This window comes from Strongylocentrotus purpuratus, unplaced genomic scaffold (genome assembly GCF_000002235.5).
Source record: "Strongylocentrotus purpuratus isolate Spur 01 unplaced genomic scaffold, Spur_5.0 spur5_scaffold_20, whole genome shotgun sequence".
Lineage (NCBI taxonomy): Eukaryota > Metazoa > Echinodermata > Echinoidea > Camarodonta > Strongylocentrotidae > Strongylocentrotus > Strongylocentrotus purpuratus.
In genome coordinates this window covers 22,993,416-23,007,284 of record NW_022145606.1, presented here as the reverse complement: position 1 = coordinate 23,007,284, position 13,869 = coordinate 22,993,416, and the positions used below count along the sequence as shown (strand labels likewise).

At 35.8% G+C, this 13,869-nt stretch overlaps 1 protein-coding gene across 4 annotated transcripts in view; it reads left to right on the top strand.

The window, feature by feature from the left end:
• LOC115927298 (ras and EF-hand domain-containing protein homolog) overlaps window positions 1-13,869 on the top strand; it is a 39,480-nt gene continuing 25,611 nt past the window's right edge. The window contains exons 1-4 of one of the 4 annotated variants that reach the window (XM_030993048.1): window positions 1-324; window positions 2,920-3,159; window positions 3,835-4,025; window positions 4,958-5,145. In XM_030993048.1, the coding sequence (XP_030848908.1) occupies window positions 3,009-3,159; window positions 3,835-4,025; window positions 4,958-5,145 (530 nt within the window). In that variant the 5' untranslated portion in view covers window positions 1-324; window positions 2,920-3,008. Of the gene's footprint in view, window positions 325-2,919; window positions 3,160-3,834; window positions 4,026-4,957; window positions 5,146-8,942; window positions 10,393-13,869 lie in introns of those variants that run through there. The other 3 variants (XM_030993049.1, XM_030993052.1, XM_030993050.1) reach the window with 3 other exon arrangements.

Here is a 13,869-nt window from a genome sequence, read left to right as displayed (position 1 = left end):
CATATAAAGAGAAGAAAACAGGCAGCAATCAACGACGCTGGGAGTATACCGCAAATCACATTCAAAACCACCAGACCCTGAATTTCAAACCACCTTGTTAGAAAATCGCTGAATTTGTCCTTTTTTTGCAAAATGCTGACGGCTGTCTGGTAATCATGCTGTTGTTGGTATTGTAGAAGTGTGGAGATTATGTAGCACTCGTTTGGTTTCGCCAAGGATATGCTAGCTGCATGTACAGTGTATGTTATACACTTTGATTTGGATCATAAGAGAACAGGATATAATACGTAACCATGCTGCGATTGTTAATACCGGATACTGGAGGTATGTACTCATGTGTCCTATAGGTATATGTGCATTCTTATAAAGCTAAATAATGTTTTGACCTGTCGTCAGATTCTGTCAGTTCAAGTAAGTGTCGGGCCTAGATAACTATATACATGTACTTTGAATAATTCATTCATTTATTCACCCACTCATCTGGTATAATCAAATATACATTGTCGTTCGTGGATGTAGATGAAAGCATGACAATGGATTAACATCTAAATGTAATTATTTTTATGTTGTAAACTTCAGTCATGAGTTTACGTACAAATGTTTTGATACGCAGTGCTTTCTAGGTTCATCCAAATAATATATTTTCCAAAGTCCCTGGGGCACGGCTAAACAAAAACTCAACAACATGCAATTAACAAATTTGAGATAACAACTACATCGACAACATCATATGTTTGTTTTATTTTGTTAGGAATAAACATTTAACTCTTATACTCACCTCATCCCCCCCCCCAAACTTAAACAAGAAAATGTGTGATATTTAGTTTATTCATTAAATTAACGAATTTAACGTAGAATAAGCTTATTAATATACCTTGTATATATTAAACGTAGTAAACACGATGACTAACCAGTCTTTTTCACTGCCAGAAAGGGTATTCTTTATCATTTTAAACAAAAATATTTTATCCTTATGTAAGCCAACTTTTTACTTAAAGGGGTATATTTTGGTAGTTGTTGAATATTTCATGTGTTTGCATATTGCCCTATGATATATCCGATAGTAAGTTCACGTGTTGGTATCAGATGACATAAATAATGATAGAGAAACGAAAATTCGTGTCTTTTTAAAAATCTCACTGTTTGCTTTAAGGCATGAATCTTCTCGTCTCCATCATTATTGGCGTTATACACCCACATATATATTCAAATCTTTCCATTTATTCATTTATATATTTATTTATTCATTTACTTATATAATTTTTTTCTTTCATTTATATATAAATTAAATGAAATCACCTGTACAAAAGTTTTTGCGAAAGGAAAAAGAAAGGGGGGAAAGGGTTGCGTAGCTTAATCAAAGTCACCCATTGGTGTCCTGCTTGTTTGGATTTTTTGTTTTGTTTTGGTTGAACAAAATGCATCGAACCCGGGTCTCTGCCTTTGAACGCCAATCCCTTAACCCACGATATAAATATAAATATATATATACAAACACCAACACACACAGATATATAGTCTCTGCGATCTTTTTCTGATAACTTTGCATCAACTATTACTCCTAATCATACTCATTGCAGATTTGAAGTTTAGCGGAATCCATATACACTATACACCGTTTACGTATGTACAGTAGTTACCATGACTCTTCTTAACCATAACATCAGAAACTGATGCAATTAACCCTCCATGACCATGATAACACGTACCTATATTATGTGGATGTGGATGTAGAATCCAGTGAGGAATATCTGTTTTATACATCACGATATTCTGTTTGTTAGTAAATCAATTGTTTATACACACACAAACATATTTACACATATTTTAGAATAATTGTTTTTTTTTCGTGACCCAAAATGCATTCGTTTATTTTCCTTTTTGGTCCAATGGAGTCAAATGCAAATAACTGATCCACATCCTATCTGGAAAATATTTGATGTATTTTCTTTGGAAATGATGGAATCGTAAATGAATTGCTTGGCAACTTGATTATTTTAGGGTAAGGTATTTTCTACATCATAATTTGTTATAAATAATGCGGATCGAAAAAACAAGCATAGTTCAGTTCCCCTGTTAATTGAAATGAAATTCTGGTGGAAGAGCAGGGAATTAGGATTGTAAGCTTGTTAACAAAAATCATCGGGGAAAGTGCAAATAATGATATCTACGGTAACGTTTTATCCAATGTTATCCTAAACTTCCCTTTTCATGTCACCATTATTCATACATCACTGTTCATACATCATTTGCCATACATCATTTTTCTCTCTTGCTTGTAAAATTGCAAAGATCTTCGAAAAACCAACGCCAATATCAGTACCTTTGTCCATTACCTATTCTTATGTGTAAACATTCCAATAACATATTCAGTCAAATCTGAACGTGGTTTCTATGGGATGTACAATACACCTGTAGGGTATTGAAATGACCCTTGACCCTTGAGTTGATTTTTCGAAAGTCTCTGCGATCTTTTCCTTTATTTTGGGGGTAAACTTTGCATCAACCATTACTCTTAATCCTACTTCTTGCATAGATCAAGGTTGGGCAATATTTTCCAACACTTTGCCAATAGTCAACCCAACCATCTATTGGGCAATATTTTCGTATTTTGCCCAACAGTTGGTCAAGATTTTCCCAACAAGTGGGCTACCGTAGTTCGGGCAGTTGAAGGGTCATATCTTTGCCCACATTTTGGTCAAAATACGAAACAATTATGCATGTGTGAAGGAGGGTACTTACGTTTACTAATACCACTGGGCAAAATATTGCCTAATAGATGGTTGGGTTGACTATTGGCACAACGTTGGGCAAAATGCTTTAAAAATATTGCCCAACCTTTTCACAGGGTAGAAACCCAATAAAATCATCACTAACTTATATCATTAAATACAAACTTATCTTTTCCTTCTCCGTCAGTCCTTCAGCTGTAACCAATTCATCGCCTTCATCATAGCCGTCGTCATCGTCAGTTTCATTGTCGCCTTTACCGGGTTGATCATCCTCTCATGATCCCCATTCCCTTCATCTACAATCCCCCCATCCTCATCATCATCTACATCATCTTCGCCATCATTCCATGGCCATTTATCTTAGATATCATTGACGTTCTCATCTCCACCTTCGTCATCATTGTTACCATCATCAATATCATGTCAGGTACATCAATATATGTGGGCCATGCTCTATACTCTTGCAATACGATATTATACAAATAATGCATGCTTCGACGTTCAATATAACAAAATATAATGTTATAATATATTTATAATGTTTTAATGTTTTATAATGTTTGAGGAATTGTAATATTTATGACAGTTTATCATTTCTTTTTTGAAAATAACAATTTATATATATACGTATTTGCTTATTTATGATTCCTTGTCAGAAAACAATTATTGTACTTTATATTATTATTGTTATCGAAAAAGTGTATACTTACATGAATGCAGAAGAAAATCAAATCAAATATATTATTAGCCAGCACATTGAGAATTTACCGAGTGAGGTTATATTCAACGAGGCCCCAGGCCGAGTTTAGAATACATTGGCACGTTGGAAATTTCTGAGTTTGTAGGTGAATATAATTGAACAACGATGATCAAAGGTAATTTAATATGAAGATTGTTTAGTATTCGTGGGCATTTCTGCTAATGATGTATTAATGGGATGGGGCATTCGTGAATGACCGACAATACCTTTCAGAACATGTTTGGTTGCATGATTAGATTTTGTAGGTCTTGACCATCAAATCGACAATAACAGATTAGTTCTGAACATTGCTTGGTCCCAAGTATCTTAAATTTAATTCAAAGCAATTCGATTCCCTTTTAGGTTTGAGGACGTCATCCGAAAATCCGCTGCCTTTGGCGGAGATGGGCAGCGCCACCAACGGTCCGAGCCCAGAGGCAATTCAGCAGCTTTTCGATGCTTGCGACCTGGATGGTAATGGATACATTGAATGGGAAGAGTTGGAGGTGGTCTGCGAAAATTTGGACAGGGATGAACTCGAACACATATTTGAGGTTAGAATTTTGTTTAAAACGGGATTTGCCTGACAAACACATTTGTGTCCCTAAAGTCCCTTTTCTTTTCTTATATTTTATAATTCAAGGCCCCGTCTTACAAAGAGTTGATATCAATCGCAACTTATTTGCAATTGATAGCAATCGCAACTATGTTCATAAGAGATAGGAGATTGCTAACTTGCGATTGATTGAAGGATTTTCGATTGATTTGTAAGACGGTGCCCAGATTTACTCTGCCGCCCATAAATTTGGAAGACTTTTCTTTAACCTCTTTTCATGAAATTATTGTTACAAGTATGACTTCTTCTTGATAGAAACAGCTTATAACTATCTTATCAGAACTTGATAAATCAATCTCTGTGAATCTTTGAATAGATCAATACAATTCTGAGAAGATTCTAAGCTTCATCTATCAAGAATTTATCATATCGTCACAATCAGCTTATGAAATGAGGTAAGAATACAATTACTATTCCAACTTTATGGATAACAGTTTACCCGACTGACAAAATTTATTTCATGATCTCGTTATTCTTAAACCTGGAGAGTAAAATCCTCACTCTTCTTCTATTTCAATCTTTATCTCGTATGTCCTTTCCCTTTTCCTGCCTCTTCTCATTTCATTGTAGATTTTTATTGCAATAAATAAAGAACTGTGCGTATTACTGTGTTTTATCGAACAAATGTTCAATGTATTGTATTTTAATGTAATTTTTCTATCCTTTATAAAATCAATTAGTTTTAGCCTTTGGCTTCTATTTGAAATATTATGTTCTTTTTAAGATAAATTAACCAGTTCCTATCAAATCGAATTCAAATTCAAACATACAAGCGTATTTTTAAGAATTCGATAAATTCAGGAAAACACAATGCACAGGTGAAATTACGCGGTTATAATTGATAATTAATTATCCTTTTGTTTCATTTAGGCATTAGATGGAGATGGCGACGGACGGATCAGTATAACAGATTTCACTGAAGGCTTTCACAGCGTCAGCGAGGCACTCCTTTCAGTCAGCCGTCGTAGGAGGCGTCAGCAGTATTTGGAGGATTGTGACAGTGAAGAGTTCGAGGTGTTTTTGCAGCAATTGGGACCTGACCTTGACCTTGTATCGTGGTGAGTCAGACTTGTTCTATTTAAAGCCCCTCTGCACTACGTATAGCTACTTGCGCCCTCTATATAGCGAACAATACCTAATTGGTGACCATTGGTCCCCCATGGTCCCCGTTTTCTTATGTTAATTGAGAGCTGTTTTGATGAGATAACCACCTGTCAGTGACCATGCAGGGAGGTCTAATCCCTCCTGGCTGAAGTAGTGCAGAGGGGCTTTGAACATTTACAGGGCTTTTTGTGGACGATAGAATTTTATATGGAAAGCGTAAATATATTCATTTGAATGTGAACAACGGGTTCTTCAATAAATCTTACCATATGATAAAAACTATCCAAAAACAAAAGCAACAAACAGTTAAAAGATATGTATATATACACATAAGAATAGACAGAAGAGAGGAAAAGATATCTAAAAGGAAAAAAATAGATAGAGATAGCGGAGAAAGAGAGAGAGAGGGGGGGGGGTGGTGTGGGGTAAGATATCTTGTGGAAAGTGGAGAGGGGCATTCATTTCCATAGAATTTATATGTTGTTTGATATGTGGGAGATGGGTGCAAAAGAATGCAAAAGTGGATGAGAGAAAGAGTAATGGGAGAGACAGAGAGAGAGAGAGAGACAGAGAGAGAGAGAAACAGAGAGAGAGAGAGAGAGAGGGGAGAGAGAAGGAGGGAATTGAGGAGAAATGTCGACTGCATAAAGTGATGGGACTAGTTCGATTTGATAAAATCTAGACAAATTGGCCTCAATAATAAATAAAGTTTTTACAGTGATTTGCTTTAATAGGTTTTTACCAGCATTATTCTAACAATGTGGGTTATTAATGCAATACATTAATATTGAATTTAAAGCCAAAGCAAAAGAGAGTTAAAATCCAGAGAAAATATCGAAGGCATAGAGCAATGGTACTAGTTCGATTATATACAAACTATAAAAATTGGCTGATTATAATATCATGAAATATCCAAAGTCTGGATAATAGATGTCAGTGATATTTCAATCTGTTGTGCTATAACGGGCTTTACCAGCATTATTCTAACAATGAAGCTTATGAATATGGATGACTTTAATATTCAATCTAAAGCCAATCGAGTGTGAGCCAGAGAAGGTCGTGATAAACAGCTCTACACTTATTATGCATTACAAAATGCTTTAAAATATTGGTTAAAATCGTATATTGGCAGATTCAAGCTAAATTGTCCCTTATGTTACCACACGCAATATGGGTAATTCCATAAATAAGGGACCCACTTTGTTACATTTTCGATGTTCTTCTTACATAAGGATCCCACACGTATTTATGGCTCTGAGTAAAGACTAAAATAGTGGAGTGAGATTGTAAAGTGTTTTCCAAGCATAACATCATACCTAGAATCACTTAACAATCATACTCCACTATTTAAATCCTTACTCAGAGCCACAGGGACACCAAAAATGTCACAAAGTGGGTCAATAATAATGGAATTACCCGTATCCAATCAGTAGATGAGGTTCATCAGAGTACTACAGCTCGAATTAGACCAAACCTATCCACCTTTATATCCACCAGATATGCCATAGCTTGGAGGCCTTTAGGGCGATATTATAATAGACCTTAAGACACAGGTTCTCCATAACTTCCTGTCTTCAGCTGTTCTTTATAGCTGCTCAAATTACATTCCCGTCCACTGCTTCTTGTTATCAATCCATGTCCTAATTGGTCTGCCCTCATTTCTTCTGCCATCAACAGTTCCTGCTTGCAAGATGGTGTTTTCCAAGCTATTCTTCCATCTAGTTACATGCCAAAACCGCTGTACACGTAGCTGTCTTCTTTTCACAATTGTGATATTGTGGTCAAACACCAAAAACAAAGACCAAATACATTGTATTAAATTACATTTAATGTCAATATCTGCTTTGAGCTCCGCATATGACGTTTTACTTTGAACTGACCATTTCGTATTATTACAAGAAAAACAAAAACAATAAAATTACATACAGACACCATATTTTATTTCAGATGTAATACAGCAAGATTCAATTGGAATACTCATATTCAGATTCAGATTTTATTGTCCACGTTAAAAAAACACAGAAATTTGGTCTCCACTGGCAGGAAATAACAATGAATAACATAAGAATACATAAATGTGCACAAGGCAAGTACATCAATTATTTTTTACAAACAGTTGAATACATTCTGACAAAAGTAAGAGGAGATATCAGAGTAAGATGAGAAAAGGAATGAAGCAGACATAACAACTCTTACTTCTTTTTTTCAAATAGAAGAAACATTTTTCAATCATTCATACAATGATACAATTATTTCATTTTGAGGGCTATTACTCGACCACAGCGCTATTTATCAACAGTATATTACATAGTAACATAATAATATCAGAAGGTAATTGGCTTTCGCACATCATCCCAACTTGTTTAATATAACGTTATTCGAATAAAATGTACTGAATTACTTCAATATAGTTCAAACACTACGACAGATGTGCAGATTTTAGACATTTTAGACAAGAATAATCGGAACAAATATATTTTTCACATACTTATAAAATTGCACGAACTTCTCATTACCAGGTAGAATCATCTCAGAGAGTTTATGATTAGAGTAATTCATAACTGACATATAAATATGCGATTCCATGACACCCACTTTATCCATCTATATCAGTACTGCGCAGCTGACGTGTTGACGTATTTTTTCTGAGACACCTTATACATATGAAGAGTTTAATTCCAAAAGGAGCTAAATCCATTTTGTAACTTAAGAAAACGAAGAAAAAAATGTTTACCAGATTGTACAGGCATCTATGGAAAGTGATATTAGAAAGTCCATTTGTTCATAATTACTCTCAAAATGTAGGTAAAGAATTTTGTTGAAAGACAGGTATTTAAGTGAACAATGTTCTGATATCAATAACTCAATTTTCACCAGGAGTGGATTTAGCTCCTTTTGGAATTAAGCTCTTCATATATGCGAACACCTGTTGCTTCTTCTAGCGTTTGTATATATTTTGTGCTCTGTTTACCTTCCTATAGGTTTACACGTAGAGATGTACTTACTACGCATAGTGTGGTTTGTGTGTGGTTTGAGTAATACAGCAAATATCACATGATCACGCCAGGCCTTCAAGATTTTTAGCATCTGATACGAATAATAATATCGGCTTATCCCTCCTGATATGTTTTCGCCCTAAGTAGCATCAAACTATCTTTTTTCATGAAGTCCGTCTTTTGTTTTGTTAATATCTAAACCCATTCTATTTTTTCTCGTAAATTCTCGAAGTGGGTTAGTCTGATTTACTTTTCTCTCCTTTCTTGTGAATAGAAATAAAAGATATAATTTTATATTCTTTGTCAAATTGATGAATGATCAAATTGTTAACAAAACCATTTACTGCTCTATTATCTAAAAGCTAAGGACTGGATAAAAGCTATACCATATTTTTCTGAGGTCCAAATAGTTTGTGTTGTTTCGTTCCTTTTCATCTATATCCATTGATATCACTGATATACTCATTGTTATGGTAGAGATGAATCTTCAAGTTTCAAAATGGGATCTTCTTCGTGTTTTTATTTTTTTACAAAGAGGAAAATGGAGTCATCCAATGAGGATTTTTGTTTCCATGGTATTTGACATTAATGTCTCCTATGTCCAGACAACTAGATGCTATATTATTATATTTCATATAGCTTCGCATAACTATAATATCATAACATTATACAGATAAATGTATAATATCTATCATGACATGGCTTGCGTGTATGCGCACGAGGCATGCGCGCCAAATCTGCGTCAGTTGCTTGAAAGCCCGGCTGTTCAAAGAAAAACCAATACCCCAAGGTATAATATTTATAACACACGTCATATATTTACGTCGATATAGGTTGAAGTTTGGTTTAGGGTTCAACCCGGCTAGAACAAACTCGCCTTGCCTGGTATATACACGACCGCCAATCATCAAATAGATCGGAAAGGCATATATCGACGTCAAAGAACTCTAGCTAGCCAATTTAACAAGAATATCTACAGATCATCAATTGAAGAACGGCCACATTTTAGCATTTTTAAGTTGACAACACGGATTACGTTTCATGCCGCAACAGGTCTTTTAATTAACAACGGATTTTAGTCCACGCGTTATAAATCCCGACCGACCTCAATTGCGACATCTCGCAACAGATGTGGCATATTTACCACCACTAGGTCGAAAGATAAAGGCGACATTTGCCATTTTGCGTTGGAATAAGCATGGGCGTCTTAGATGGGAGCGGAAACGGTAGTCGATCGTCTTGTTTATGATTTCGTTTGGAAGAAAGGAAACCTTCGAAACTCTTCTGAGTTTGGATTTTAATTTGGAAATACATTGAGGGATGTTTGCTGGCAAGAAAGGATCTCTTCAGTGATTTTCTTGCTTTGAAGCTGCGTCTATTTTCATTGTGATATGATTATGTCGAATCCATTTCTCCAGGCGACAAGTTTGTGCCAAGCAATTATTGTTCAAGGTATTGTATGCGTGGATAACCCGTGAAGTTCTCAAACATCACACAGCCTTTAAACGATTCCCGTCATCGTTTTTTTTTTAAACTTCACATGAACAGAAAAGTTTTAAACTAAAGTGAGAGAGAGGGAAATATCTACACGACTATTTTAAGATCCTGAGACATTTGAAATTATCTCCTGTTTTATCATAATTTGTTTCCGAATTCTGATAACTGGACATTTACCAAGATGGGCTCGTACGGATAATTTAACGACATTCTGCATTTAAGTAAATAATTGAATGGATTGTTTTAGTACGTAACCCTGTACGAAACCATGGACGATTCACGAATCCGCCACCTCTTCGAAGTCTGCGACCTCAACGGTAGCGGATACATCGAGTACGACGATCTCCGTGATATATGTTTAGGGAGCGATCTCGAGATCACGGACGCGGAGCTCGGCAGCGTCTTCGACGAACTCGACACCGACCGCGATGGGAAGATAAGCGCTGAGGAGTTCGAGCAGGGCTTCCAAGGGGTAGAGGAACTCCTCCGACGGAAAGTGAAGAGCAGTGGCGGTAGTGGTGGTGGTGGAGGGGTGTCGAGAGGGGGGCAAGACGGAGTGGATGGGGGTAAAGATGGACCGAGGAGGGGGCAGAAAAGGGGTGAGAACAATAACGGTGTGACTGGTAAAGATGGAAAGGTTACCCCAGCCTACACGGCGTGGCAAGGTCTGGTTACCAGCCTCGGACCTGGTGTTACACTCTTGCCAAGGTGCGTACCTCAACAGGAGTCATCAAAATTTTATCTTTACCATTTCGAGACAATCATCATTTATTTCATTTTTTGGCACTTGGCTTATTAAGTTATAATTCAGAGACTTAAGATCATCTCAGATTCATGAACAAAATGAGTTTGTCCATTGTTGTTGCATGACCACATTGAGCTTGATTTCAGGAATTTGAAAAGGGAAAAATAAGCTTTAAAATTCTTAATTGGCAACACGTACGTTGAGGGTTCAGAATCGTCGACTTATAAATCAAAACGGCTATTTTATTCAACTTTTAACACGATAGCTAAACATGTATGTTTTTTTCAAAGACATTACATTTGATTAGAACTGTGAAGAAGTAAATGGTAACAAATATGACCTGCCAATTTCAAGAACAACGTAAGATGAATTAAGCCGTTTAAAAGCCCTGTCCTGACCATGAGGATCTAATAAATCTCTGATAACCTTTTTTTTGGTATTTGAATTATACTTGCCGTACTTATACTGTTTATACCTCAAATCTTATTTTAAGATTTGCGTCCTCATTACCACTGACATTAAAGCTATTATGTTAGTGATCCTGAAACATCGAGGGTTTTCGCGATCTTAATTGGATCAAACAATAATATTGCTACTATGTCAAAGTTTATCACTTCATAACCCTCGTTATAATCTTATGCGTTCATCATTTTGTAAAAAGTTTGCAATGAATGATTTTCTTCAATTATTGCTCAAATCTAAGTTCAATACCTGTTCAGTTTATTGCTTGTTCCGGGTTTAATATTGCATGTACGGGTGAGGAATCCGGGACAAAACAGATTGAGGGGGTGTGGGGTGTTAGTATTACGGGACCATAATATAGTTGGTTAACCACACAATCGTATATGCGTCTTACCACACAAATGTGGCCCCCGTTCCATTATGGACACGAATCACCCTTTTTAACCCGTTGACTACTGAATTATCTAATTCCTATAGACTTAACACAGGAACAACCAGGTTCAAGTAAGCAATGGGTTAAAATGTTGTATAGTACTTCTTTTATTCTCCTCCGAACAGGGAATGACAGGGTGACTCTGATCACTGTGATATTTTTCTCCTTTTTAAGAGAAAAAGATGACCCCCCCCCCCCCCTCCCTGTTCAGAATCACCTTAATGGTTTTGAATGCCCTCGGCAGTATTCCAAAAGTATTGGTGCTTAGTTTTCAAGTTCAATAAAAAAAATTGTATGACGTTTTATGAGTCCATGCATGATGATTTTGAAAAGGATAGCAGGTATTGTTAAGCAGTCGAGCAGTACTCGAAAGTGACAGATGTTCTAACTAAACGACATTTGATATAATTGGATACACTTCTGTGTTTTGAACAATAATGTTAGTTCACATTCACACACGTTGTACATGCTTTAAAAATACTCCGATAACAACCATTAGTAAAGAGGGCATAACCCCAATGGAAAATACTGAAAATGTATTATTAACTTTGTAGTGTTATCATCCCAAACTGAAAGAGATTGCTCTTGGAGTGTCCCAATATTGCAATTTATGACAAGAAGTAACTCATCACTTTGGGTTGAGAGAGACTGTGAGAGAGGGAAAGAGAGAGAGAGAGAGAGAGAGAGAGAGAGAGAGGGGGGGGGGGTCTTGATAAATAGCACCGAAATCAACCAGTCTGTGGTCATTTAAATTGCTGTAAAACTCCAGATGATATTTGAAAATGAGAATGAGAAATAAAGTGAACTGGTGGAGGTGCAAAAAAATGGAAGAAATTAGGCAAGATATGAATTAAAGAATTTGCGATTAATCAAACGTGAACGAGCAACTCTGCAATGTACTTTATTAAGCAGCTAGACTTTTTGTTGTGAAATATGATTCGTTTCTAGAAGTTAAATAATATATGCTGTGCAAGGGGGTCATCACAAGCCTGTTAGTCGAATACCATTCGTGCAGCGATGTGTATAGTGTTTTATAGGGCAGTGATATTTATGAAATCATGAAGAGGAAAAAAGAAAAAATATCAAATCGCAGAGAAATCCCCTTCCTCCTAAAAAAAATGTCTTATTTTATTAAACTCTGTCCTCCATAACACTTTTCTAAACTCCCGACCTAATTGGTTTGTCCGCTTTTTAATCAAATCTATGTTATTACCAACACTAGTACCTACATCATGAAAGGAAGGTCATTCCTTTAAAGAATCAACCTGAAATAAAAACAAAATCTATTCCAGTATGATGTTAAAGAGAAGGTTGGGTTCTGGGAGGAGGTGAAAAATAATATGTGAGCGTTATCATTGTTATTTTGCAAGTGTGGAAGAACATCATAACAAATGTTCCCTGAAAAGTATGGCTCTTCAAATGCCTCAATATTCTAAATATGGCATTTAACAGCATAAAAATCGGGACGGATTTTTAAGCCACATGTTTGTGTATTCCCATATAGATGATTCCAGAACCTCGCAGTACACACCAATACTGATATGCTAGATGATCAACCTTTTTTGATCAATTCCACACCGTCTTTTTCACAATAGAATCTCATGACAAGAACTCAATTTTATCTTTAAGTGCATTCACTTTCTTAAATTATTTCTTGTTAAGAAGATAAAAAAGAAATATCAGAAATTCATTGAAATCCGCAAAGGAGCAAGCTGAAATTCATGTTTAGAATTTACTGATTGTAATGGAAAGAAAGCTAGAGGTTCTTATAAATTGAGAACCTGTCAGTTATGAAATGAAACACAACTTCAAATATAAGCCTGCATACATGGTATTCAATGCGGTTTACACCAAACTACCAGTTGCGCGTGTTACCGTGAACTATGGCATATTCGTGTGGCGCCATATGGAACGTTCTCATGCATAATGTATAGGCTAAACGTGAGGTTGGAGGTGTTTGTTTAATAGCACCAATGTAATGAGAAATTGTGCGATTGTTTTATAATCCCACCAAGGGTGTGGGTGTATGAGATACCCAGTTTACAGTACAACACATGTAGTAGAGTGTTGTTATGATAAAATATGATGATATCGAAATGCCGGGCTAATTATGATTACAGGGCCATCAAGGAGAACGGTATTAATTAATGCCGATGAGGCTACCCTCGGTAAACGAGACTTAACTATTGTTATTATTGTTGTTGTTGTTATTATTATTCCATTTAATATGATATGAGTTATGCGTTATAACACCCGGATAAATAAGTATCGTTGTGAAAATAATACCAAGTTTTTATATGGCACACACCTATGACAGTTAACGTGGAAATGCCATTAGAAATATTATAAGTTATTTTTAATTTTACCCGAGTGAGTCCGGGTATTGCAACATTTTACACTTGTGTTGGAGGTGACATCTGACACGAAATTTAATTAGCGATATATATACATATATTTCTATGAATAGAACGCGATCCTACTAAAGCAATTATGGAAGTATTTACCCCCTTGTAGAAACGTTAATTTTACTGCCTTATCTATAGAT